The 26,932-nt window shown below is 33.9% G+C and overlaps 2 protein-coding genes across 3 annotated transcripts; both read right to left on the bottom strand.

Moving 5' to 3' along the window:
• Positions 1 to 5,547: 5,547 nt before the first annotated feature.
• On the bottom strand, positions 5,548 to 10,954 carry LOC115953790 (probable pectinesterase 15). The gene is made up of 5 exons (XM_031071587.1): positions 10,146 to 10,954; positions 9,740 to 9,911; positions 8,166 to 8,372; positions 6,725 to 6,975; positions 5,548 to 5,959 (listed from the first exon to the last, which is right to left on the bottom strand). Exons 1-5 carry the CDS (start codon positions 10,592 to 10,594, stop codon positions 5,761 to 5,763), a joined length of 1,278 nt encoding a protein of 425 aa, XP_030927447.1. The 5' UTR covers positions 10,595 to 10,954; the 3' UTR covers positions 5,548 to 5,760.
• A 498-nt stretch (positions 10,955 to 11,452) lies between these two features.
• LOC115953027 lies at positions 11,453 to 23,164 on the bottom strand. 2 transcript variants are annotated; one of them, XM_031070451.1, is made up of 21 exons: positions 22,891 to 23,159; positions 21,990 to 22,778; positions 21,808 to 21,885; positions 21,526 to 21,730; positions 21,276 to 21,384; positions 20,510 to 20,644; positions 20,160 to 20,252; positions 17,771 to 17,863; positions 17,575 to 17,656; positions 17,436 to 17,495; positions 17,293 to 17,345; positions 17,046 to 17,212; positions 16,086 to 16,296; positions 15,865 to 15,922; positions 15,671 to 15,727; positions 15,298 to 15,543; positions 13,574 to 13,638; positions 13,415 to 13,471; positions 13,232 to 13,325; positions 11,997 to 12,137; positions 11,453 to 11,918 (listed from the first exon to the last, which is right to left on the bottom strand). In XM_031070451.1, the coding sequence occupies exons 2-21, from the start codon at positions 22,749 to 22,751 to the stop codon at positions 11,796 to 11,798; spliced, it is 2,889 nt and encodes a 962-aa protein (XP_030926311.1). In that variant the 5' UTR covers positions 22,752 to 22,778; positions 22,891 to 23,159; the 3' UTR covers positions 11,453 to 11,795. The 2 variants fall into 2 exon arrangements, with proteins under 2 accessions (XP_030926311.1, XP_030926312.1); XM_031070452.1 differs by lacking the exon at positions 11,453 to 11,918 and having other exon boundaries at positions 12,050 to 12,137; positions 13,232 to 13,308; positions 22,891 to 23,164.
• Positions 23,165 to 26,932: the final 3,768 nt, after the last annotated feature.

Raw genomic sequence — 26,932 nt, 5'->3', positions numbered from 1 at the left:
ACCACCACAACACCCGACAAAACCAACTCCACAAGTACCAAAAGAGTTTCGCTTCCCGAGAACAAGACATCTTAGAGGGAGGGACTTTGGATTGGTTAACTTGAGCTGTCCAAGGGCCTCGAATCTCGATGCCAATTGCCAAGGGACGCAGTGATCAATGATGGTGGACAAGCTCAATTGCAACCAAATTTTGTCAATTGTTAAATTACTCCTTATGGTTTAATTTTTTTTCAAAGTTAGTCTCTATGGTTTACGTTTATCTATCAATTTTTTAATAAAAAAATATAATTGAAAACATTCATGAGTTGTGCTATTTGATAAATCTTTTTGATTGAAGAATATTATTTTAAAAATAAAAACAACAGAAATGATTTCACTTGCTAAACGAACTAATTTGGATAAAATGACCAAATTAACTATTTTTTTACACAAAAAAAAAAAATGTTTAAACGAACTAATTTAGCATGATTATTGTCAAAAAGGAAAAGAGAAAAGTATTTGATAAATTGGAAACAACACCCTAACAACCCGTGGAGCTCGTGCTATCCATGGCCGGGGATTAACATTGGCCGATGATTATGATTCTTCAAAGTTTATGTCAATAGTGTTAGTGTTGGTGGTGGGTTGTATATATGACTTGTACCGCGGTGTGAGTGTGATACTCAAATCCTCAAATTAATGATTTAAATTTAATTATGTATTGTTATTGATTTCTTGGTGAGATGATCATACACAGATAAAGAGTAGAGACTTCCAAACACGAGTTGTCTTATATACTCATTTTACCTAGCAAAAAAGACACTGAACATTTTCTATTTTCTATTTTGTTTGTTCTTTCAATTGTAACTTTTTATATATATAAATTTTTTAAAATAATTCTATATTTATAATAGGGAGGAATGATTTGAATTCTTGAAAACATTAAGAGGCACATGATACACACACCAATTAAGTTACAAGCTTTTGCTTTATTGTAACATTTTAACTGTTCTAAATGTAACTATAAAATGTACTAGTAGGTAGGCCTAAAAAAATTGGACCCAAAATTGTAAGCCTAATCTAATGTGAAGCAAAAAATAGGATCCAAACCCGACCTATTTTAAAAGAAGGAAACTTCAATTCAATTATTTTTTTTAAAGGTAATATTTTTTTGTTGGATGATTTCTCTCGGTAGCAAGGAAACTATTTGTTTTATGATCTCTCATTAATGGCACACAATCTTTTGTTTTATGATCTCTCATTAATGGCACACAATCTATTGAGTATTCTTATTATTGTGGTTGCTTTTGAATTAATTTTTGGCAATAAAGATACAATTCTTTCTCCGTATCCTATCTAGGAAATTATTGGGTAGTCCGGGACTACAAGGTCAGCAAGATGACCTTGTAGTCCCAACCAATAAAATTAAGCCACCTCACTAAAATGAGGTTACATCACCATACCTGCCATGTCATCCCAAGAAGGTTGTCACTTTGTAACGTCTGTTAGCTTTGTTAGAACAAATTCAAAAATTTAGACATGAATGAGCGGGCCATTGAAAATTTTTTCAAATCTCATTTTTATTTTTATTTTTCTATCTTCTAAATAAGGTTGGGCTTATATGCTTTCCCTAAATCTACCGCCTCCAATGGGGACCTGTTTTAATACTCAGTGGAGATGGTGTCTTCTCCTCCTTGCCTGAAGTTTCAACTGCAAATCACCGTAAACCCACTCCTTCTCATCTCAGCCTCCATTCCCAGGAATTTAAGGGATTTAGTTTGTGTTTATTTATTTATTTATTTTTTCCAGTCTTTTACCTTGTTTCTAAGTATTGACGCTTTGATGGCTAAGTCTAATTCTTTGGCCCAGTTATTTTCTTTTGGTTTCTCGTTTCTGTTCTAAAAATTGCTTCTTCTTCTTTTTTTTTTTTTTTTTTTGGCCTTGATGAACTGCAAATATATTTGAATATTTTAGTTCTTTTACCGAATCATGAGTCCAAGTATCTTGTATTTACGTAATAGTACATTTTTGAAGTTGTTTAATGTTTGGTTTGCTGGCTCTCTCTCGTAGAATGTTGTTTGTATTTGTTATTGACCTGTGCTTTGTTAGTTTGGTTCTCTTTTTAATGTTGTAGTTCTGTTTAAGTTCTTCAGCTTTGTTGGTGGTCTCACATCAAGTGGTTGGACCTAAATTTTGGGTTGTTGTTGGCTTTATTCTGTTCTTCGTTTTGCTGTTAGTTATCTAGCTTGTTTCAATAAAAAATGAGTATTGTTTCAATACTACATTTTGGGAGGTGAGGCAATTCCCCACCCCTCCCCCTTTTTTTTCTCTTTTGTCGTTTTTTAGTAGGGTAATTATTGAATTTTGATTTTGTATGCGTTTTGTACTTGTGGTTTATGTCTGTAAGTGTTATATATGATTTCTTGAGATGCATTTTGTGTTTGTGTTCTAAGTTTATTGTTTGTCAATTTTATTTTATTTTTTAAAATAGTCCTGGTTTCCAAAGTTGTTGTTGTCCTTTATCTTTATTTACTTGTCTTAATTCTTCTCTCTTTGTAGCATTCCATCGTATACAGATGACAAATAACTTGGAGGGCATGTTGTTGCTTTGTTTCTATTGTAGCTACTTAGGAGAGTGCCCTGTTTCTTTTTGTTTTGGGGTTAAGGCACTTGTCTAGTCTTGTGTTTTGATATTATTGTATCTGATGTGAGACTGTTAATCTCTCTCATGTTGCCTGGCATTTGATTTTGAGGCAGCTGGAAGCTTCAATGGACTGTAGAGTGAGCTTTGATACCAAAAAAACTTGCATAACAAAGAGTGAGGCAAGTCAAAGTGATCTAGCTAAGAGCCATTGGAGTTCACAGATATGTTTAGTCAAGAAGCAAGAGATACATCAAATGTGGAACTATAATGTTATTATGGCCTTGTAATCAAACTTTATATTTTAGTAAGACTCTTGTTATTATGGCGGTATGGCCTTGTGATCGAAGTGTATATTTTAATAAAATTCTGTTCATCTTTTGTCTACTTTTCTCTTGGGTCAAATTTTGATATAATGCAAGACATCAAAATTGTTCAACTTGAAGTAATTACTCAATTCTTTATAATACTTTATGAACTAATAGTCATGTAAAGAATGCATATTCCTTTGGTTTCTAGTTTCTTTAAGACAAAGCATAAATAGGAAAATCTATCATACTTGAGTACATATTGATTGCAATGATTTATTAAGGGTTTTTTTTTTTTGATATGATGATTTAAGGGCTTTGACTTTTAGTGTTTATAGTGCAAAAAAATTATCCAAGTTGTTCTACAAACTAGAATATATCAAATTTGAATTGTTGCTAAAAGCCTAAAACTGAAAAATAGGCTTGCCAACTTCAAAATACATCGACTTCAATCGATCATTGAATACTTCAAAGCCTTTTTTTTATAACAAAGGAACAACAATTGGTACATGAAGCTTGCTTGGTGAAACATGAATTCTGATGGCTGCTGGAAAAATTCTCCAGTTTCTGGCTTTTCATTGGAGGCCACAATACTTCAACCCACACAATAAGACAATTTGTATTAACCATAAATAGCTTGCCCAAAAAAGTTTTCTAATTCCATAGATCCAAATGAATACAAGATTCTATATTCAAAGCCCAAATCTCATGTAATAACAACCATTGGAATGTTTAAATAAGATTTGTAGTGTTGATTAACAAAAACTTGTTAACGGAAACCAACAATAATATTAACTAGTTTATATAGTAGCAAGCAGAAAAATTTACAATTTATCATTCTTCAGTATGGAAGAGGACTAATCTAAAGCTATTCTTATGTAGCAAAGCCAATATAATATTATTATTCAGTAATCTAGTAAACTTTGGATGTATGATTTAATTTTTTGCTACATGGAAGAGAGAACAATTCAAACATTCATAGTTATCATTAAGTTGCATTTTCTCAAATACTTTATATGCATAATTATCAAACACATTAACACATGTAAATAGGAAAAAAAAAGTCATGCCCTCACATAGACCTTATTCAGACCAAGGTTCTATATAGACATTTTCCTCTTTCCCCCCTTCGCGTAGCTCCATGAACACCATATAGCTAAAATAATACCACCACAAATGACACTACTGTATTACCATCCACCAAAAGTGAGAGCATAAGACAATAGACAATGCCAATCAAATAAACATTTTCACAAACGCCATGCAGACAATATTTTAAGAGAGTAATCATATGGACCAAGCCTATTAATTTGACCTTCCATATAAAATTTTACAAAGATTCGGTGCAGCAACATCAAATTCATGAAACATTTAATTACACAAATCAAGGAAAAAAAATCTGAGAATAGAGAAGACCAATAGAGATAGTAAAAAACTTGAACTACTACAGCATAAATCAAATACCCATATCTCCATTCCACGGCCAAAGAACCAAAAAAAAAAAAAAACTCCAATTGACCTTTCTAGTCATAAAAATTTCCCAACTTATGCCTTTTTTTTCATCATCTTCTATACATTCCATCTCTTGAATCGTTCATAGATTACTATCATACTTAGAAACAAGGTGAAAGACTGGAAAAAATTAAATAAATAAACACACAAACTTAAGTCCCTTAAATTCCTGAGAATGGAGGCCGAGATAAGAAGGAGTGGGTTTAGGGCAATTTGTGGCTGAAACTTCAGGCAAGGAGGAGGAGACACCTTCTCCACTTATTATTAAAACAGGTCCTCATCAAAGGCAATGGATTTAGGGAATGCATATAACCCAACCTTATTCAAAAGATAGAAAAGTAAAAATAAAAACGAGATTTGAAAATATTTTATATTCCCAGATTTTTCAATGACCCGCCCATTCACGCCTAAATTTTTGAAAATTTTTGAATTTGTTCTAACTTCTAACAGAGCTAACAAACGTTATAAGGAGATAGCCTTATTGGGTTGACATGGCAAGTATGTTGATGTAACCTCATTTTAGTGAGGTGGCTTAATTTTATTGGCTGGGATTACCCAATAATTTCCCATCTTGTCTTTTGCCAGAGAATGTGGAAGCCTTCATTTGCAACTAAAGTTGGTTAAATGAATTTGGACTCAATATTTTTTTTAATTAAAAGAAAGAAAACTTTATTAATTTAAAATTGAAGTACAACATTAGTCAATAACGCTAAAAAAACATATATTTAAATCATCACGCTAAACTAGAATAATACACAAAATTTAGCAAAGACAACAACAACATTAACAACCAAATTCCCTGAGTGAGCCACGTATAAAAATGCCCACAACCCAATGCCCATGTACAGAAACATCAATATGCTGACTGCAAAAGAATGAGGATACTTCAGTTCAATTCTGATACACTCCATACTAGATTCTGTAAGTCTTGTCTCCAACAAGACTACTTTACTCCTCTAAAATCTACTTTATTTATTTTACACCATTACTTTAACAATGTACAGCACATCTCGGTCTCTATTTTACAACCCATTCGATTATAACAATATAAAATGACTTTTTTTTATATAATCTTTTATAAACAAAACACAAATAGGTCAAGTGTAAAGAGAAAGACAAGTGTATCTAATAAGCAAAATAAGTTTACATTTGCTACAACATAATAAGTATATTTGCATTTTAGTATAGTAATATCTATTGTTTGCTACAGGAATACATAATCTGATGGGATGTCTGTTTTGGTGTTTTTTTGTTGCTACAAGGTAATGCAAAATGCTATTGGGAATGGTCTAATAATGAACATGAAACTAAAAATGTACTTCACAAAAAGACTGGATTTTCTATCCAATCAAGAGGAAATAAATGATTTCGATGATAACTTAGCCATTCATCTCCGTTAATATAGGTAATATCCATGTAGAGAGTTGCTTCAGATTGCTCAAGTTGCTTTCCATATGAAGTCCTATTTGTGTAATTTGCTCCTGGTCCCAAACATTGATACTCTCCAAAGAAGACCGTCCTGTATTTTTATGGAAGTTAGAAAAAATTAAGGATCACATGTTTTCAAGTGCCTCATAATGAAATAGAGAAACATTATCGATTAAATATTACAAATTTAAAGATGTATTTTAGTACCACGTTATTCAAAATTTTAAATAACATGACACCATATAAACTACTAAATCTGAAAAAACAAAATTTTAATGGTAAAATGCACTCTTCATTTCATTTGAAATAGAGAGAATCTTTTTTCCCTCTAAACTGTTTTGCTAAAATATTCATAGCATTTTAATTTAAGTGAAAAATAAGTGCAATTTGGCTATTTCACTAATGTCACTAAAGGTAGAACAATAGAGTTTTCTTTTTCTTTTTTTTTTTCTCTCTCTCTCCTTTAAACTATTTTTTCTTAATTCTTCTAAGACCATAACTTTTACATTAATTTTGAAGTAACAGATTTTGATTAGTTGCCTATCATTTTCTTATGAATCTATCTTTCTTTCTTTCTTTTCCGCCACTCTGACTGACATCAAGGTTATGAGAAAAATTACAACAAAAAAAAAATTGCATCCACAAATCGTCTCTTTTTCCTCTTAATTCTTCTTTAAACTAATTATTAATATACTGAGGGTGAACCCACCCACAATTATTGACCAAGAAAAAAATATTATAGAATAAAAAAAGTAAAACTATATGATAATTTAAAGACAAGCTTCTATGAGAATCTATATATATATATATATATATATATATATATGGAGAAAAGTAAAATGGATAAGGCACAAACTGGTCTCTAGAGGGGTCTTGCCAATCATTCCAGCCAACTGGAGCTACGACATCTGACATATATGTTGTGGAGAAGACAACAGTTGCATAAACTCCCCAAGCTCGCCCAAGCCATACTTTCCCACTTCCACTGATGTTACAATTCACAAACGAAAATCCTGTTTGCTCATTCATCGACTGCCTAGCTTGAGCTGTGATAGAGCCACTGATCTCATCGGAGACTTGTTTTGCCATTGAATTAATGTTGCACCCCTGTCATATTAATTAATATGTCCACAATATATAAATCATATTGCTTAATGCACAGATTATAGAGTAAAATGGGTATGGGTATAATAAGGAATTATAGAGAAAGAAATAAAGACAATTTCAAAGAAGGAAAATGAAGTCAATGGGAAATATATGGTACGTAGATGGAGTGTTGCTATCAGCAAGTAAACTACAATGAACATTTTGAAGGTGTTCTTTACCATATAACTAATTTGTCTTTTCCTTCTGATCTTTTTTTTGTTCTACTCTATTGTTGTCATCAAGAGAGGTAGGGAAATGGGCATCTACGTTGATTTTGACTTGCCCCAACACAAAGATAAGAATAATATGTTATATATAATTTCTATAAGTAAAAAAAATTTATAAATTTAAGAGATAACATAAAATTTGATTAAGGGCACTTGAACTCAAAACAGCCAAACCATATTTTAAACTTAAAATAATTATTAAAAAAAAAAAAAAAACTTATGTCTTATTTTCTCATGGTTTTAACTTTTATTGCCTCCATCCCTTCACTAATTTTTTTCTTTGATCTCTTGACTCCTTTTTTTTTTGGGTTTTAAAGTTTGTGTTTTTGTGATAAAGTCAAATTTTGAATAATTAGAATAATTAGAATAATTAGGAATGTAGTAACAATAAATACTATGTTTCAACATTTAGATATTATATAGATATATAAATGGAGAAAGAAAATTGAATTCTAGTATATTATTATTCTTTAACACTTTTACATTAATTTGTTTTCCCAATTTATTTTTATTAATCAAATTATATATTTAAACTTTATATACTTAACTTAGATTAGTCTCTTGCATTGATTATTTAATTATTATTTTTAGTGTCAATAGTTCATAGGGATCGAATCATCGAGGAGCCATTAGACCCTTTGTGTGTGAGTGGCTTTAATCTTGCATCCCTAACCGAAATCCTAACTGCATCATTGGTTGTCTATTGTTGTGTTAATCGAGTAGAAATTGTGGCAAATACATTAGTACCACCTTAATTAAAAGTGCCTACATGATTTTTACCTTCACAACAGCGTCCTTTTATGATTAAAATTTTTTATTTTTTATTTAAATAAAAGTGTTTTGATATTTTGATAGTGGATATATAGCAAAAGAGAAGAAACCATTTCTAGGAAAATATCTTGATGAAAAGGGTTGCATGACTACCTCATAGAGAGATCTACCATTTCCAAAAATGAAATCGATGGACCCTTGGATGAAACATTCTCTGAAATAATGCCTCCCACTTTCATCATAAAGAGTGTCTTGGGCTCCATAAAATCCACATCCATAAAATGCAGCCATATCGCCTGCAATTCTGAGTGCCACGGCTTGCGCTCCAACCATTCCAGGGAATGGAGGAGGAGCTGTGTTCTTTTGAAAGAAAAAAAAAAATCAAAAAATCACCAAAAAGGAAATGGTCTCAAAAGAAAAACCCAAAGGGAATTTTGGATATAAAGAAATTGAATACTTTATTGCAATAGTCAATTTAAACAATGGAAGTAATTGAGTAATATTTGAAAAATAGGACACGGATAAGATGAAAATATGTATATCAATTAATTATTAAATATATTTTTTTGACTAAAATGCAAAACTGACCATCTAAGTTTCTTCAGATTATATTTCAGTCTTCTAACTTTCAAATTTATTCAATTAAGATTTTTCTATCAACATTTGTTATATGTCGTGGTTAATTTTTCAATTTTTAAAATTTTTCTTCACATTTTTTAAATTAAAAAAAATTCAACTAATGATTGAAAAATATTTTCCAGATTTTTTTTTTCAAAATTTTTTAATAAAAGTTGACAAAAATGTCTTAATTGAATAAATTTGAAACTTAGAAGAGTAAAATGAACGAAAGCAAAGTTAAAGGTCTGAAATGAAATCTGAAAAAATTTAGAAGGTCAGTTTCGCATTTTAGCCTTATATTTTTATATATAGTTAAACATTTATTTTTCATTTAATATTAAACATATATAAATTTAAGAGAAATAATGAATGTTTTATTTCTATATATGATTAATCATTTATGGTAATAATGGATAATAAAGCAAATTCATTACTATTAAATGATGTTCAAAAATTAGAAGAGTAATGCTACAGACAAACTAATTTATAATATTTTTACAAACTGCTGATGTGGTTTTAGTAATTTTCAAATAACTGTTGGTAAACATAAATGTGATGTTAGTGGTGGACTCATATTAGAACTAATAAGAATTTGTCACATCAATAGTTTGTAAAAATGTTGTAAAATAGCTTGTATTTATAGCATTACTCAAATTAGAATACAAATCAAGAATAAAGATATTTATTTTTAGATTAAGTTAGAGTATAATTTCTATCTTGTATATATATATATATATATATATATAAGATATTTATTAATTTTCAAATGCAATATTATAATTCAGAGTATGAATTTTCTCTTTGTTTTGTGAAGGGTATTCGATTCCTCTTGTTCTTGTGTCCTGACTATATCCAACATTTTTTTTTTTAATTTTAAAAAAAGGACACAATTGGAACATGCATACAAAAGTGTCCGAGAAGTGTCAGGTATCCAACACATGTCCGACATGAGTACAACACTCCAAATAAAATATCCGTGATTCCTAATTAAATTCACAAAGAAAGCAATCAATTTAATAAGTTTCGTGTGTTTCCATGACTCTTTATGTGTGTATATAATTATATATTGTCTCCTTTTTGGTCAGCATAACTCAAACTACATCAGTTACCTCAAAGCTGATGTTGTAAGCAGTGAAGTTGGCGGCAAAAATGGCAACTGAAGAACTGTATGAAGTCCCTCCAGTAGAATTTGCAGTGTCATTCCATGCTATAGCTGTGTTAAGATATCCCTGACCTTGAAATATCAAATTTGTCTTGTTGGTGTTTACTACCACTTTTTCCCTGCCAACACATGGTAATCCATTTTATTGTATGCTAATGTTTGATGCATGAATTTTATATTTAGTGGTATCCGATACATATTGCAACTTCATCTGGGGAGTCTATTTTCTCTTTGATAATATATACTAGGCCGTTGTATTTATAATTGCATATGCTTGTAAATAACTTATTTTATAACGATTATGATAAATCAAAAAAAAATCGAGGGATGAATACTTTGTATGAGAGAATGACCTGTATGTACCAGAATCAATAACGATGAGGATCCTAGAGGGGCTACTGTCAGGAACAGCATTTACTGCCTCCTGGACACTACTAAAATCCCCGCATCCCTTCAAGTCAACTGTCAAAACGAGGGCCACATTGTAGATGGAGATGAGCCTAGACTTCCATTTTCTGTTGTCGCATTTCCTTTCCGGCTTCCTTCGATGATGGTCTCCAGACACTATGAGTGTTAGGCGGGACAGAAAATCATCGACGCCACTTTGCTGAACAACCTTCTTGAAAATAGCACGGCTGAAACTGTTTTGAGAAAAAATGGCAGTACTAAAAGTAGAGGAAGGAAGGATGGCATACACAGCTATTATGACGGAGAGGAGTGCAATGGAAAAGCCAGAGAGCCAGAAGATTATTTTGATTCTCATGGTTAAGGCATTGGCGTGAGTTAATCTAGTGTATGTCATTTTGAGTTAAAAAAAGACGTAGGAGTGAAGTATAGTCTTTATCATGTGAGAACGTTGAGGTCATTGATGCGTAATTGGCTTGCCTGGTACGAAAGCATGGACTTTTGTGTGGTGATGGTGGGGAGAGGATGATGAAAAGGCTTGCCTTAATAAGTAATACGGAAAGTAAATAGAGAAAAAGAGAATGGGCTGCAATGGAGAATGGAAAATATACACGCCAAGCCAGAGAATAATATTGTGCTATTGATGAAATCACCGAAAGCACTAGGGTTTTGCGTGCACGTGTCTAACTCGTGACTCTGTCTCTTTGACAGCTCTCGAATAATGATTTTAGGGGACTTAGGCTTAGCTCCACTAAACTCAATTTAGTCAAGCCTCAAACTTCAAATTGGAATGGGCTATAAATCCTCATTCTATCGTTTCTAACTACGATAATTACTGCAAGGCAAATAAGGATTGCTATATCCTTTTTAGCTACAAAGAACAATTCAAAGAAAGCTTATGCTTTTGATTTTTTGATATATAGGGACACCTTCCATAATTGGAGCACCTGCTTTTGGTAAAAAGAAGCCTTAGCCCATATTATTATCCAAAAAACATAAGCCTTAGCCCGCAAGCGAATCCAAATGAAGAAATTCTATCGTATGGCATGGCCACATGAGGCTTGGCCTCAAGAGTTTGCATATTAGTTTAGTTCTTTTGAATAGATGAATGCAATCCACCCAACATACCGCTAGTCATCGTGTTCAGCATCCATTATATATGATCTCACTAATAAACTACTAAGTACTAACCCATGACACATCTAAATTTTATTTATACCACGATCAATGTCTACGTAGTTGTGATCATCAAACAAAAAGAAAGTACATTATTTATTCAACAATAAACAGTAGTCTGCGATCAAAATTTCAGTGACTACAACGTAAAACCCTAAGGCCATTTAAATTGACCATTGAATTCTTCAGCGTTACTAGTACTGTCATACATACATATATATAGAGTAGGACTTTGTCATGATGGGAAATTTTTTTTTTTTTTTTTATTCTTTTCTTGTGTTTTCTTGAAAAAACTCTAATTCCACCAGGATATACACTCCAATTAAAAATCTTTGATCCAGACCAAAAGATGAATTCTAAAAGTAACTTCAATTAGCAAAAGTACAAGACATTTACAAAAACTAACACAAACAAGAGAGTAACTACTCTGCATCTTCACTTTCATAATCAGGCTTGATGACCCGACATTGCGGAACCATTTTCTGAAGCATGGATGTCCCTTTGAACGTCACCATCTGACAGCAACTTCTTCGGTATTTGGTAAGCTGCAACATGGTATACAGAAATGTGATGAAAGTTTGAAAGCAAGCTAAAATACAGAGTGCAAATACATGATAACATACCTGCTCAGTTTTCATCCTTTCAAAACCAAATTTGTCCGTCCATATGGATTCTGCTTCTTCAGCAGCAGGGAGGACAAGGCTCTTCACATTCAAGAAAGCCAGCAGCCTCTCAATGCAGGAAAACAACATTTGGAAGTAGCCCTATAAAGGCAGAGTTCCATAATGTAAAAACTGAGCTTGCACAAAAATTGCAGTAGATGACAAATAACAACACTGTCGGAGAAAATTGAAAGTCGACAAGCATATTAATTAATTACAGACCCCAAATAGAGCACTAACAAACATGGTACCGTACAACAAGTGCCAAAAATAGTTCACCATGAATATGGTGCTGCTCTTTATGAATGATACCATAAACCCTGCTTTTCATAGCTCAATACTCCAAAGGCATCTTTTTCTTTTATATATATATAAGAAAATCGCGGAAGGGGATGTTTGGTTTATGCTTTTGGAAATTGTTTTCAAAAACTAAAATAAGATTGTGCTTTCTGAATCATTTCTCAAAGACGTTTTCTAGTGTAACTCAGCTGCAAGACCCATCAGCTTATGTTCTAGGCCCATCGGCTGTTAGGGCCATTGTAGACCAAGGTGCCGAGCCAAGTTTTAACAGAGCCTTAGCAGCTGATGATGTGTCTTTTGGTACTATATAATGTCCTTTTCAAGACAAAAAGGGAAAGGGGGGGGGGGGGGGTCCACGTGTGTAATCCAGAGAAAAAAGTTGTGTAAACATGTAACTAATAGCAATATGGTGGCTGACAGGATAAAGAAAGATAATAAAACTAATGTAGTATTATATTACTTGACAAGCAGGGCACATTGGCTTCTCACCTTTCCATGGTGACTGTTACTGGAAAAACACAACAACAAAACAAAACTTACGAATAATTGCAATTACAATTTATCCCAACTGTGACATTCACAGCGTGATAACAGAAATTAGCATTTGTATGGCAAATAGGATCAATAAGATAGCTAACTTTGCAGCTAATGTTCTAGGCCTATTGGCTAGCAAGGCCATTGTAGACCAAGGTACCAAGCCTAGTTTCTGATGCTAGTAATGTTTCTTTTGGTACTATATAATGTCCTTTTCAAGCCAAAAAAGAAAAGAAAAAGAAAGAGGGAGTCCCATGTGTAATTCAGGGAAAGAGTTGTGTTAATATGCAAATAATCGAAGATGGATTATAAACCAACGTAGTGTTAGATCACTAGCCAAGCAGGGCACATGAGCTTCTCACCTTTCCATGGTGACCATTACTTGTTGCAACTAAAGGGAGTTCTGCAACTTCTCGGCCAAAAACACGAACAAGTCCAGCTGATACAACGGAGGAGCTGCAATGTTAGCAAAAGAGAATATTATCAATATCTTAAAGTGAAACAACAAAAAAGGTAGACCTTAGGTATAGAAAATTAGTTCTTACTTGATCATCAATATTGCACAGTACATTCCCCCAAATTCTTGGGACCTAATGTTCCTTCTGTGAGGGAGAGAGACCATGAAAACAAAGATGGTTTACCATTGGCTTTAAAAAACACCATCAATAATAGAAAAGGAAAATAAATAAATAAATTTTGCTCACCCATAAACCATGGCTGGAATAAGGTCACGCCCGCTAACTGAGTCAATAATAGGCGCAAAGCAATTCTGAAATATAAATGAGAATTCTCAATCAAATACTTCTCTGCTTGCAGCTCATTTTACATGTACAAAAAAATGATTCACTAGTTTCCCTCACACAGAATGGCCGCATTACATATATAATCTCAATAAGCATGAAGCTTAGAGCCATATTTTGAAGGCTAGAAGTACTGAAAATATTCAGTATAAATCTCTGGAGGCCCAGCAAGAGATTGACAAATTCAGAATTATAGTGGCAAATCACTAGTTCCTAGCGGTTGAAAAGTAGACACTAGCATATGGAACACAGAACAGAGTTCAGTTTGAGCACTGCTGCATAAGCCAATATAAATTTAAAATTAAATCTGAATCAAAAAGCAGAGCCACTAGCACTGAGTGGTAGCAAACATGTTAGAATATCACAAGTTGAAAAGGTGGTCAAAACTAGCCAGATCCTGTCAAAGCATACGGTATTTTATCCAGCACCAAAATGGATACTTCTAAGTCAGTATTTTGCCTTTTTCAGCTACAGAACTAAATCGTGTGCAACCATTTATCAAAATATAGAATTTCATGTATTGCTACTCTCGGGCAAGAATCAATTCACTCCATTTGTTTTTTTTTTAATTATAAATAATGGTATTTTATTAAGAAAGTTACTTCATGTTCACGATGATGAACATAAAGTAACCTAGGAGAATTACTCAATTCACTCCAATTGTTAGCCAGCATATTTATTTATTCGTGATAGTTAAAATGCACAACTCAAGCAACTGCACTGGATTTTATCTATTGTTAGCCACCATATTTATTTATTTATGATAGTTAAATGTACAACTTAAGCAACTGCAAAATATTAAACCTATGGCATCACCCTCCACCCCTTACCATTTCTTTTCTTTTTCTTTTTTTTTAGGGGGGGGGGGGGGGGGAGGATTGGGGGATGATGCCATTTTACAGGCAGTAATTTCAAGTGGTCACACTACCGAGTAATTTTAAAGTTTTCAGCAATGGGAAGTGGAGGGTATAACTGGATGTCACCAAACGCTACAAGTTAACCTTCCCTACAGGCGAAAACAGTTAAACATGAAGTCCTACCATACTTTGGTCAGTAACAATTATCAACTCATACCAGCACAACATATGAGGCTGGCCGCTACTACTTAAGACTTTGTTCGTCTCTCCTATATTGTTCTAAGAACGCATAAAATATTCCATAGCACCATTCCTTTCCCTCCTTATCAAAGGTGCTTAAAGAAGGCAAAGATGTTAAACTATTAGTTAGGGGCATAAAGATTTCTCAAGGAGTCATTGTGCTTCCTAAAAGATTATATACATAGTATTTCTAGTAAATAGGTTTTTAGCTGATTATTTGAATACATTGAGGAGCAGCATTAAATACATCTTAATTATACAATTCCTTCTGTTTTTATGTTGCAAACACCTTAAAATAATATTTTAATTTAAATCAAATTATAAAAAAATCCACTCATGAAAGAACTATTCCTAAAAACAAGGAATCGTACAAGTTTAGATGTATCCAAAGATAATGTATCCAACTAATTAATTACCATTTTAGACCAAAAACTTAAGGACAAAATCAACTACTACTAGGATTGTTGTAATAAAATAATATAAAAGACTTCAAGAAATGAGGTATCTACATAAAGCAAGTGCAGAACTTACATGGAAGATGGCGACAGCCTCCGAAAGATAAAACCTAGTTTCAGGAGAGGTAATTTTACCGCTAAGAAGCCTCCATCTAACATCAATATTATTAAAAGATTGTAAGCCTCTCTCCTCTTCTTTCCTCTTGATAACATCCAAAAGAGAGTCTGGGAGCTTTTCAGCTCCTTTTAATAGCAACTTCTGCAAAGTAGAATTTATCCTGGTGCAATCCATGCTACAGAACCACTCCCCTTTTGGCAATTCCTGTTGTACAAGTGCATCAACATTTTGATCCAGAAACAGAGTTGCATGTCCACTGGACAGGAGAAAGACGTTGTTCATACAAAGTAATCCAAATAAAAAACAAAATAGAAACCGTTTATGTGCAGACCTTCAGAAATGCCATTTTATGCTCCCTCAAACAGCCAACATGAAATTCCATCTCACACTGGCACAATAAGTATAGCCAAAGGAGTGAAAAAAGACAAAAGTAACAGTTAGTTATTTAGGTTGCATAAATGACATCCATTTTCTTCTCATGTGCGAGCTCAAATCTGACAAGATGAAATGAAATGGGGAGATTACCTGATCACAAAGTAAAATTGTCCTTGGACCAAAACCTGATTTGCTAAAATCATAACCTCTGCAAGGTTAAAAGTGTCAAGCTATGGTATATACAAAAATATATGAATCAATGAAGGTAACATCACGGTAAAATGTATCATATTGCTTGTTACAAACAACATAATGATGTTCGTGACAAAGGCACCAACAGATTTTTTACCAAAACAAAGAATGATTACTACCTGCATAACACACATCCACTAAGTTCAGCATCTATGTTTCTGACAATACGGATACATCTTTTACTTATTTGTTCTATAGGATCAATACCAGAAACCCTTCCAGCTGCAAGAGCATTTTCATTATACTCCACAAACTTCTCTCTTTGGAACATATTCTGGCAGTATGTACAGTACCAATCACCACGAGGAATAGTTGTTAAAGATGCACATTCTGCACAAGCCAATAAGTTTGCACATCATAATCTACCAAAGCAGACCAACATCAAGAAAGGCAACTAATATTACCCACCCAAATGATGTGACAGAGTACATTAAAAGTAGATATATAATATGAAATTTGAGCATCCCTGTTTTTTTTTTAAAAAAAATGTATAAAGAAAGCAAATTCTTTTAAAAGACAAGAAGGTGAAACCCTAAGGGAGAGGAAAGAGAAAAAGAATTAGCAATCACAGATAAACATCATAAGATCTCATCAAATAAGAAATCATAACTAAGAAGCCTATAAATACCTAGAGACAGGAGAAGACACAACCAAATCAAAAATGTGATGCATACAGAACAATGCATATTAGGATAAAGAAATTGAAAATACAGAACAGAGAGTCTACCTCTGACTAGAATTGGTACAACTTTTCAAGATGCCCATATAGACATGATAGGGAATAGAGAACTCACTTGCTATAGGTCCATACTAATAATAACATTGAAGAGTAAAACATTTAAACCTAAAATCATGAGTATGATGTTGGAAATTTTCTTTTGGACACCCAGCTGAACCCAGGATCTCACATGTCAAATGTAACATGGAAAGGCACCAGTCATGTTAGAGCAAAAGTCTGATTTTCCCCCTTTTCCCTCAGCAAGAGCCAAAGAAGCTCATATAAGTTGGCAACCAAATACTTACTTAATATATTAATAATTATTTACTATAAGTTATATCAATCATAATTTATATGTCACCTTTATGGAAGGCCCTTGGGCATCCATCACAAAGCAAAAGATTCCCACCATCTAAACAAATGATGCATAGGTTATCATTATCCTTGGCAGAATACTTGCGGCCTTTTGAGAGTGATATCGCCAGTTCATGAAGAGACACCCCATTGGATGTGTAAATGTAAGCATAACTGCCAATGAACACAAACACCATCACAGAATATAAAAGAACGGGATGATTCAAGAACCACAAATATCTCACATAACTTACGGTTTCCTTCGAGAGGCCCAGCCAGCGTGAGATTCGAATTGAGAGGGGCTGACCTGCATGTTAAATGTAAACAATGTGAACACATCCTATAATGTATTAAAGAATATTCTGGTACTTCGAAGTTGAAGAAATATAAAAAGTACCTCACAATTGCAACAACAACAAAGTATACCAGAGCCCTTTTTATAACCCACAAGCAATTTCTGCCCAGAAGAAGGAGATACATTACGCATCAATAGGAAACAAAAATAGGCAAGAATTTGAGAGCTTTATCTCATCAACCTGTCCACGTGCATAATATGCCACTTCAGATCCATCAGGCAATCCACCTTCCTCAAAAACCAACTTATGCAACCGTATATCTCTTGAGAAAAAAGGCATCAAACAAACAAAAGAAATTATCTACTTGCTAAAAAAGGAAACTCAGGCCGCATATATGCTACAAAGCAAAAATAAAAAACATATAAAAGATACCAACTTTGTTGTTATTTTCCATTGAGCCTTAGTTTGTGAAGGGAAAGTCATAGAACCAATTTTGGAGGGCCTTGATATCAAAACTGCTTTTGATGATCTGCAAATAACAGCAAGCATATAAAGGAATTGAAAGATGATCTACATAACACAATACCAGCCACTAACTATAAATTATAATATAATAGAGAGAGGAATAATTGGACTCTTGAAGGAGTTGGTGACACAGGACAAGACCCAAAATTTATGCTACACAAAAATTAAAGAACACAAATAAAAAAATCACTTAGGAGCCAACACCTAGGATTGCTTGAAGGCAGCACCAAGTAGGATAGAAATCCTAGGAGTTAGCACCTAGGGTTGGCTAGAGTCAACACCAAACTGTTGGAAAAATTCCAAGAGAATTATTTTTAATAAAGCAAATTGTAATTTGTCTCCACAGCAATACAATACTGTGCTTATTGATGCAAACACTTAAGATTAATTTGTTACTACGCAAATTCGCCTATTCAAGACTTATCTTATGGGCCCACTATGAAGTCCAATTAAAGTGAAAATTGCAAAGTTTTAGAGGTTTAGTTGTGTGTGTTTTAGAGTTAAAACAGAATTTTATTTGCATTTTTATTTTATTAATTACAGTCCATGCTGTATTCAGGGGGAGAATCTATTATTTCTGCAATTCCTGAGAATTAAGGGTATTTTGGTAATTTAGTCAAGTATATAATTTTCTACGAGGTCCTATGTATATTAGGTTTTTCTTTAGTCCAAGTTAGTATTTTATTAGATTTTTAATTCACCAGTCAAACTAAAAGTTCTAATACTGCTAGTACAAGAAAGAGTATTTATATTCAAAAAGCTACTTTATGCAAAAAGGGCATAAGGCAGACCAAAGATTACAAAAAGAGGGAAATAAAAAAAACAAAGAGGAAATTAATTACAAAGGAGGGAGCTAAGAAACAAAGGGAGAGAATCACTAGATGTAAGTCCCCAAGTCCTAGACCAATAAAAAAGAGAACCACAAAAAGAAGCAAACAACTGGTCCCTAAAACTTTCCATGTCTTCAAAAGTCCACCAATTACGCTCCCTCCAAATACACCAAATTAAACACAATGGAACGACATTCCAAATGCTAGATGAGTGCTTTCCCAACCAATTCCACAACCAAAAAGAGTGTCTATAACTAATCTTAGTAAAACCCATGAAATCCCAAAAGATCTAAAAACCAAACTCCACAACCAATGAGCCTTTTCACAATGATGTAACAAATGATCCACTATCTCCCCACTACGACACATCATGCACCAGTCAACAAAATCAAAACCTCTACCTGGCAAATTGTCGCTTGTAAGAATCTTATCCCAAACTGCAATCCAAATAAAGAAAAAAACACGCCAAAGAGCCTTAACCTTCTAAATGCCTTTCCAAGGAAAGACAATGAATCTTATCCCTTTCTTGTGATATTGTTCACAGCTACAGTTCATCCAGCCCGTGAAAACCATAAAAGCCTCTCTTTTCATTCTTCCTTACCAACCCAAATCAAGCTCTTTCCTTTACCCATCAAAACCCTAAAACCCACATACTTACTTCTACCAGCTAGCCATCAAATAACTCATTAAACCATCTTTTAATTCCTATCACAATTCTAAACCCTAGATCTACGAGTTCACCTAACCTTAAACCCACCAAAAACACGTAGGGACTAGAATTAAACCCTAATTCTAGTTGACGGAGGAAAACCTAACTCTATTTGACTTATGAAATCCCTATTATTAAATAACAAAAATACCCTTGACTCTTGGAAGTCAAAATTTTAAATAAAATAGTAATACCCTATTAACTACTAAGGCCTAAAATAAAATACAATTAACCAATAAAAATAAATTTGACTTTCAATATTAAATAAAACTGGCCCCTTCACATGACCTAGAAAGAAAAAGAAGTCTGTAAGTTAAAAATAATAAATATTCTTCGCACTTTCCGCATCAGTTGTGCTATTAGTGATTTCACTTAAATCTTTATTTTTGAGATGAAAGGGTTATGCAGCATACATTTATAGAATCAGATGATCTTTTCAATTTCAAATTGTAAGTCTTTAGGAGTTGATCTAGTTTTCTTCATGTGTTTTTTTTTTGGTAAGCAATAAATATTATTTATTCAAAAAAGAAGATTAGTTCGTGTTCACAAAGTACCTAAATAAATTACAAGGAATCATATCATGAAATGAAGGGAAACCTGGAACTCCAAAATGGAATTACAATGAGTAAATCCCCAAGCCCGATACCAATCAAACAAGGTACAAAACAGCAAGGACATCAATTGATGTACTTGAGTAATTTCCTCTTCTTTAAAAAATGATTTACTTATCAAAAAAAGATAATTTAAAATAGGATACCAACTTTGCTGTTATTTTCCAGGGTCTTTTATCTTTTGACGAAATACATGCAGAAGCACTTTTGGACAACTTTGACTTGTAAACTCGTTTTGGTGGCCTGAAATTCAAAGTTAGAAATTAGAAGTATGTTAATAAAAAATAAAAATAAATAAATAAATAAATATTAAAAAGTGAAAGTGTGTGTGCGCGCACGCATGTATAGGTGGGTGTGCCTGTGAGAGAGAGTAAAAAAGCAAGCAAAAAAGATAGTATACAGATAAGAATATTGTAAACCAACTAAATATAATGAGAAAAACTAATCAGAAATAAGCTATAAAAGCAAAACAAACCAAGGAGACCAAAAAAGATACTAACTTTGTTTTTAACTTCCAATTACTTTTATTTTGAGGGGAAATATAGACTGAAGCCTCCCATTGACTCTGATCTTGTGGAGAAATAGACACTGGAGGAGCTCTGGGGGACTTCGAGATCAATACTGGTGTTGATGACCTGAAATAAGGCATATGAAAACTTTTTTTATTTTTTATAAAGGGCATATGAGAACATATGGTGAAAGCATCTAAAGATCAGTAATATACACAAGCTAAAATTCCAAAAGAATGATATATCACTTAATTTATATTCTTACATTTTACATATACTATCGTAAATTGGAAAACTCAGCCATTGTGCTGTTCATGTCACTTGAAGGCATGGCAAGACATTTGAACTTAATCAGAGTAGCTCATTTAGACATGGATTCTTATCAAGAAAGCAATAGAATGTCAGTAGTATGAGAATTTGACTTTTGTTGGTAAAATTCTATTACTGTTCATTGTGTGCAATGTACTGTGAACTCTTTTCCCATCTAAATCCTCTTCACATGTAACCGCTATATTTGATAAGCAGATAAAATAATAATAACAGACCAGTATATGGAAAATCTAGGGACCATTGCATATCCTATTATACTCCTTTGGAATTGACACCTAAACATCACTATTTTAAACCCAAATGCTAATTCAGAGAAAACAAAATGATTATATAGTCTAGCTAGTCAAACTACAACCAACAAAAAAAAAAAATTCACCTCCACAAAAAAGTGACATAAAGCACAAAGTAACTTGTCAAGAGACAGTACCTGACTTTTTTACCATCTGTATGAGTTGGAATACCATGAGATTTATTTAAATCCACACATGAATTGCATAGAGGCCCTACTTGCCCCACACAAGACCTAGGAAAGCACCCTGGAATGTTGAAAAATAAAATTGTCAAATTTGTAGCATTAGGAATATAAACAAAGTTGTCAAATTTGTATTAGGCATGTGCTCTAAACTTGTCTGCTACAAGAATTGTAATAACAAAAAATAATAAGGGGGAAAGCCCACCTTTGCACCTTCTACAGATAAATGATTTCTCTTCAGGCGGAGAACCAACAATGCTCCGGATTGTTGCCTCTAACGTATGCAGAGGAGAGGCCCTGCATGCCTTCAACAGGTCAAGCAGGCTCTTTCCATTTTCTAGACAAATATATTGTGCTGCCCGTTTGTATGTTTTACAAGCATGAATCTCAAATTTGGAAGGCGGAATAATCTACAACAACATATCCATCATTTGCAAAATTACTTAGCATGCTTAAATTAAAGTAAAGAGCAACAACCAATACTCACTCTGCATCCATTGCATGATGTACAAGAGCACAAAATTCCACCCCCCATAATTGTGCCACGCAGACCAGGCCCCTGAAACTGATATACCACCAATTTCAACCTTAAGCCACACATTACACTTTATATTCAATACTTACAACAAAAATATCAACTTTAACATAAGAATTGGGTATCAGAATAACCTTATTGCAACCCATGTACACCACCGTTACCCCGTCAAGAAAACCCGTCTCAAATAGCTCAGTGACAGTCATCAGCTTCTTATTCATCGCAATCTTCTTCGACATTTTCAATACCAACTTATTCTTCTGCTTCTTCAACCCACTTAATCCACCAGTTGCCTCTCCATCTAAATTTATTCCATTCTGAGCAGCCTCTGGTGATTTTACTACACTCTCTGGTGGCGGCTCGACCTTTGGTCTAACCGAATAACGTGAATACCGCCTAATTTCCTTCTTGGGAAAATCACTCTTTCCCTCACTACTCTCAGCTACCATAAAAATGCCCCCCTCCCTGCCTCTTCCCTTAGCCGGAAATTGTTCCAACTCACTCTCTTGCACATCTTTACAAATGTTAATTCCCAAATTACAATTGGATCCATTCTCAGCTACAATTTGAACCTCTTTATCCTTACGACGTGAATAAACAGAAGCAATTACATTATTTTCAAGCTCATCCGAGCCCCTGAGCCGCTTATTTCGGTCATTATCAGAAATTTCATAACTTTCATAAGGGAAATTAAACCGAGACTTTCTTACACGGGTATAAACAATAAAACCATTCACCACAGAACCTTTGGATAATAACCTACGATTAAAATTATTCTCAGAAACTTCAATAGAAGAAGAACTCGCCTGAGTCTCGGTCCCAATCCAAGTCCCATTACCGAGTGAAGAAGAATTTCCCAGCTCTGGCTTAACCTCCTCCTCCAACTCTCGCTTCATAGCTCTCGCAAATTCAGCCCCCAAAATCTGCAAAAAAAAAACGAAATGCAAAAACAAAATGATCAAACTGCACCACAACAACAACAACAAAACCCTAATTTCTAGGGTTTAGGAGGAAATTGAGGAAAGAGGAATGTACCAGATAAAATTAGAGGAAAAACATGAGGAATTGGTACGGATTGGGGAGCGGAATTAGGGTTTTGGAGGCAGAATTGAAGAGAGAGAGAGGGGGGTTCAGGGTTTCGTTATAATTGGAAGATGAACTGAACAACTCAGAGATACAGACACAGATTGGAGAGACACAGAGAGAGTAACAGATTAAACAGGCCGACAGGAACAAGCAAATGGCAAGATCAGCTTAAAGCCCAAAAAGGTAAAACAACTTCTTTATTTTGTTTGCCCTTAACATTTTTTTTTTTTATATACCCTGAATTTTGGGCTAATGTCAACTAAGTCCCAAAACATTTCAAAATTGATCAATTTGATCCTTAAACACCGTTAACTTCCGTATTTTTTTATTTCTTTCTCAAACCTGTCTCTCTCTACGCACTCTCTTTCCCTCTCATCCTCTCTCTCTCCAAATCCCAAATGAGCAGCAGATCCACCCCTTCAAAAGTCAGAGCTCATTTAGACGCATATATATCAAAATACCATCGAATTCCTCAAACTCTAAACCTAAAGCAAAGCAAAAGATCACAACTACAAATACCCTCGCTCTTTCACTCCACTCTCAGTCACAGGAGAGTGATACGCGGAGGGAGGGACAGTGGTGGTGGTGGGTTCCGATATGGGGTGGATTTGCAGTGGGGGTGGTGGTTTGCTATAAATTTTTTGGATTTGGGTTTTGTTGTTGTGGGTTTGGCTGGATTTTATGGCCGGTGGTGGTGGCAGGGCAGATCTGAGGATAGAGGGGGAGAGGGACGAATGAAGAGAGAAGGGTAACAGAGAGGGATGAAACATCATCTGGGTCTGGGAATTTACAGTGACTGCAAGACTTGGAGATTTCTAATAGAACTAGAAAAATATGTAGAGATACGTATATATAAATGTTCTGTACAGATTACATATTTATTTGAATTTCACATTGCAAGATTTTAGCAACCTTTTATCAGATAATGGTTGGTTTTGGCTTGTGGTTATCTTCACATGATGTTTGAACTAGCTGGGACTGTCTTGTGCTTCAATATTCACGCTAGAATCAGATGAGATGAGGATAAGGTTGGTTTGATTTTTGCTTGCTTTGCTTGCTTTCTGGTCGGAGGAGAGAGTTACAGTGACGGAGAGAAACTAACGGATGATTTAACAGTGTTAGGGATTATATTATCTCTAGGACCAAATTGATCAATTTTAAAATTTTTTGAACCTAATTGACATTAAGCCAAATATTTAATGGAAGTTACCCTAAAATTAATTAATTTTATCAATTTGGTTTTATAAACTTTTTTAATAATAATTTTATTATTATACTTGTTTAAGTCTAATTCGCATAAGATGTTGTAAATAAATGCTTACTTTTTTCTCCCTAAAAAAAATTGCTTACTTTCTTCTTAAAAAAAAAAGTGCTAATTTGATGCTCAATCACAATAAATAAAAAATGTTTTTTTGACATAAAATGAACAAGTCAACAGCTTATTTAAATATATTTATCTATTTTTAAATAGTTGAAGGATCGGATTAGTACTTTAACCAATATAAAAATACATCTCTTTTTTTCAATTTGCTTTGTTTTTCTTTTTCTCTTCTTTTCTTATCCCTGGCCACAAAACTTTCTACTAATTCTTATTTTCCACCCAAATCTTTGAAGAACTCATCACTGCCTATCAATACCCTCGTTTTTATCCTCTACTCAATAGAAATCCCAAAACCCACCACCAAAAACCTAAAAACACCAAAAAAAATGCCATTAGTAGCACAAGGATATACTCAATAAGAACCAATTGAAAATAGAGCTCATGGTTGTTCAGGACAGAAACGCTCATACTACATACACTGTATGTGCATCATTTTTTACTTGCCGATCAAGTTCAGCCCCCTAAAAATTTAGGAAACGTATAAAATGATGTAAAAGTTATACATACCATGTATAATATATTCGCCATTGGTGGACGTACTTATTAATCATAACCGTCTACAATTAATGCATTGTCATGAATATTAAGCATGATATATTGTATTCATGATCACAAAATAAGGCCAAAGCCCAAAATCTCAAAATGTTGGCCAGCCATGCAAATGGGCTAGCCCATATAAAGTCTATAATATCCCAAATCTCTGCTCACTTATGACATTTAACATTAAGTAAATGGAACCTTATAGAACTCCATAAAGTATTAGAAGAAGTCTTTGTAAGTTCCTTTAACTTCCTGGAATTCTTATGGCCTGTTTGGATGTAAAAAAAATGAAAGGAGTAGAGTAAAGGGAGGGAGAGTAATCCAATTACCTTGTTTGGAAGTTTTTTAAAGAATGAGGGGAGAGGTTTGGAGGGGTTTCAACTCCCTCTAACCCCTCATTTTTAATTCCCCCAAATTGGAGAGATTTGGAAGGAGAGTAGAGTAGATAAATTATTGTCCTAGTAAATTCCCTAATTTATCCTTCCTAAATAAACAAAATTACACATAGATTATATAAATAATGTTTGTTTGTTTCCTGAGAAAATTTAAGCATTGACTTTCTGTTTGTTTCATGAGAAAAAAAACGCATATCCGGTCCAAGTCTTCTTCTTCATCAATCGGAAAATCCAACCACGTCTCTGGATGCATCCCGATATTCCTCACAAAAGCTAGAACCTCATCAGTGATCCCGACACCACCAAAACCACATTCCTCAAAATCCGATTCCGATTCCATCTCCGATCCGAACGAGTCGGCGTTCATCTTCGTCGAAATCATGGGTGGAAGTTTACCTTTGTCTAATGTCCTCGACTTGAAGAAAAGAGAGAAGAGTGAGCAATTTGGGTTTTCGGTGATGGAAGAAAGCATGGGTGGTGCGTCGCTCCCATCGGGACCCGACACGAAGAAGCGGCGCGTGAGCTACTTCTACGAGCCGAACATCGGCGACTACTACTACGGCCAAGATGACCCATTGAAACCCCACCGGATCCGCATGGCCCACAGCTTGTTCGGATTCTATCAGTCCTCCGCCAGTGGGTCTATTGGCGCCGCCGTCAAGCTCAACCATGGCGACACCGATATTGCTTTCGATTGGGTCGGTGGGCTCCACCATGCGAAGCAGCTTGAGGCTTCTGGGTTTTGCTACGTCAATGATATCGTGCTTGGCATTCTTGACCAAACAGAGTAATAAGATTCAATGAATTTTTGAATTTATTTTTATTTTTATTTTTATTAGAATTTATTTTGAGGTAATAAAAATTATTTTATAATGGTAGTTTTATACTTTTATCGGTGGTGTTTGATGGAATGAAAATGTTGATTAAATAATTATTTAATCTAATAAATTAATCATAGACCAATATTGCAAGTCCATTTTTAAAATAGGGATAAATTTGTCTATTTAAATTATTTTCTTTCATCTCCCTCCTAATTTTTAAAACATCCAAATAAGAGGAAGTACTAATTACTCCCTTCCCCCTTACTAATTTTAAAAACATTCAAATAAGGTGGAGAATAACCATTCCCCTCTACTCTCCTCCCCACTACTCTCCTCTCCTCTACTTCCTTCTACTCTCCTCCCTCTCTAAACTTCCAAATAGGCCATTAAGGTCATCCAAAGCTCAACTTAGGATCCTGAACTTATAACCTTTTAAAACAGTTAAAAATGTGCAACTTGGATTAGAAATGTTTATCCACCAATTAGTCTTAACTAGTGAACTCAGGTATTACTATTTCACTTTTTATCTATTGTTAGGTTAACGACTTAATCATCAGAGTCTCCCCCACTAAACCCTAGTTGGTCTGAGTTGAAAAGAGACTTCTCTTTCTTAGCATAGTACTCTGTTTGCAAGAATTAGCGTTGTTTAGCATTAGGTGTAAATTTTGTTGTAGTTCCTTTGAAATGTTGCCCACTTACAACCAATGTTTAATCAAGGGAGATCAAAAAAGTTATTTTATTTTATTTTATTTTGTTAGTAAGTGTGCATTTGGATGTGGATTAAAATTAAAAATTATTTCACTATTCAGCTGATTTTTACTACTATTCATGAGCCTCACTGCCATGGTTTTAAA

Source organism: Quercus lobata, chromosome 7, assembly GCF_001633185.2.
Source record: "Quercus lobata isolate SW786 chromosome 7, ValleyOak3.0 Primary Assembly, whole genome shotgun sequence".
In the NCBI taxonomy this organism is placed as follows: domain Eukaryota; kingdom Viridiplantae; phylum Streptophyta; class Magnoliopsida; order Fagales; family Fagaceae; genus Quercus; species Quercus lobata.
The sequence above is the reverse complement of the archived record's forward strand: the minus strand, read 5'-3'. Positions and strand labels throughout refer to the sequence as shown.

Bases quoted from the DNA above. Each gene is read 5' to 3' on its own strand.
- LOC115953790 (XM_031071587.1), bottom strand. From the start codon at position 10,594: ATGACATACACTAGATTAACTCACGCCAATGCCTTAACCATGAGAATC. The intron at 8,373-9,739 runs GTAACTGATGTA...TTCTTTCAAAAG, and splicing joins CTTACAACATCAGCTTTGAG to AACACAGCTCCTCCTCCATT. The intron at 5,960-6,724 runs GTTTGTGCCTTA...ATAAAAATACAG, and splicing joins CAAGACCCCTCTAGAGACCA to GACGGTCTTCTTTGGAGAGT.
- LOC115953027 (XM_031070451.1), bottom strand. From the start codon at position 22,751: ATGAAGCGAGAGTTGGAGGAGGAGGTTAAGCCAGAGCTGGGAAATTCT. The intron at 17,213-17,292 runs GTAAGTTATGTG...GTTCATTGGCAG, and splicing joins TGGGCCTCTCGAAGGAAACC to TTATGCTTACATTTACACAT. The intron at 11,919-11,996 runs GTATGTTATCAT...ACCATGTTGCAG, and splicing joins AAAGGATGAAAACTGAGCAG to CTTACCAAATACCGAAGAAG.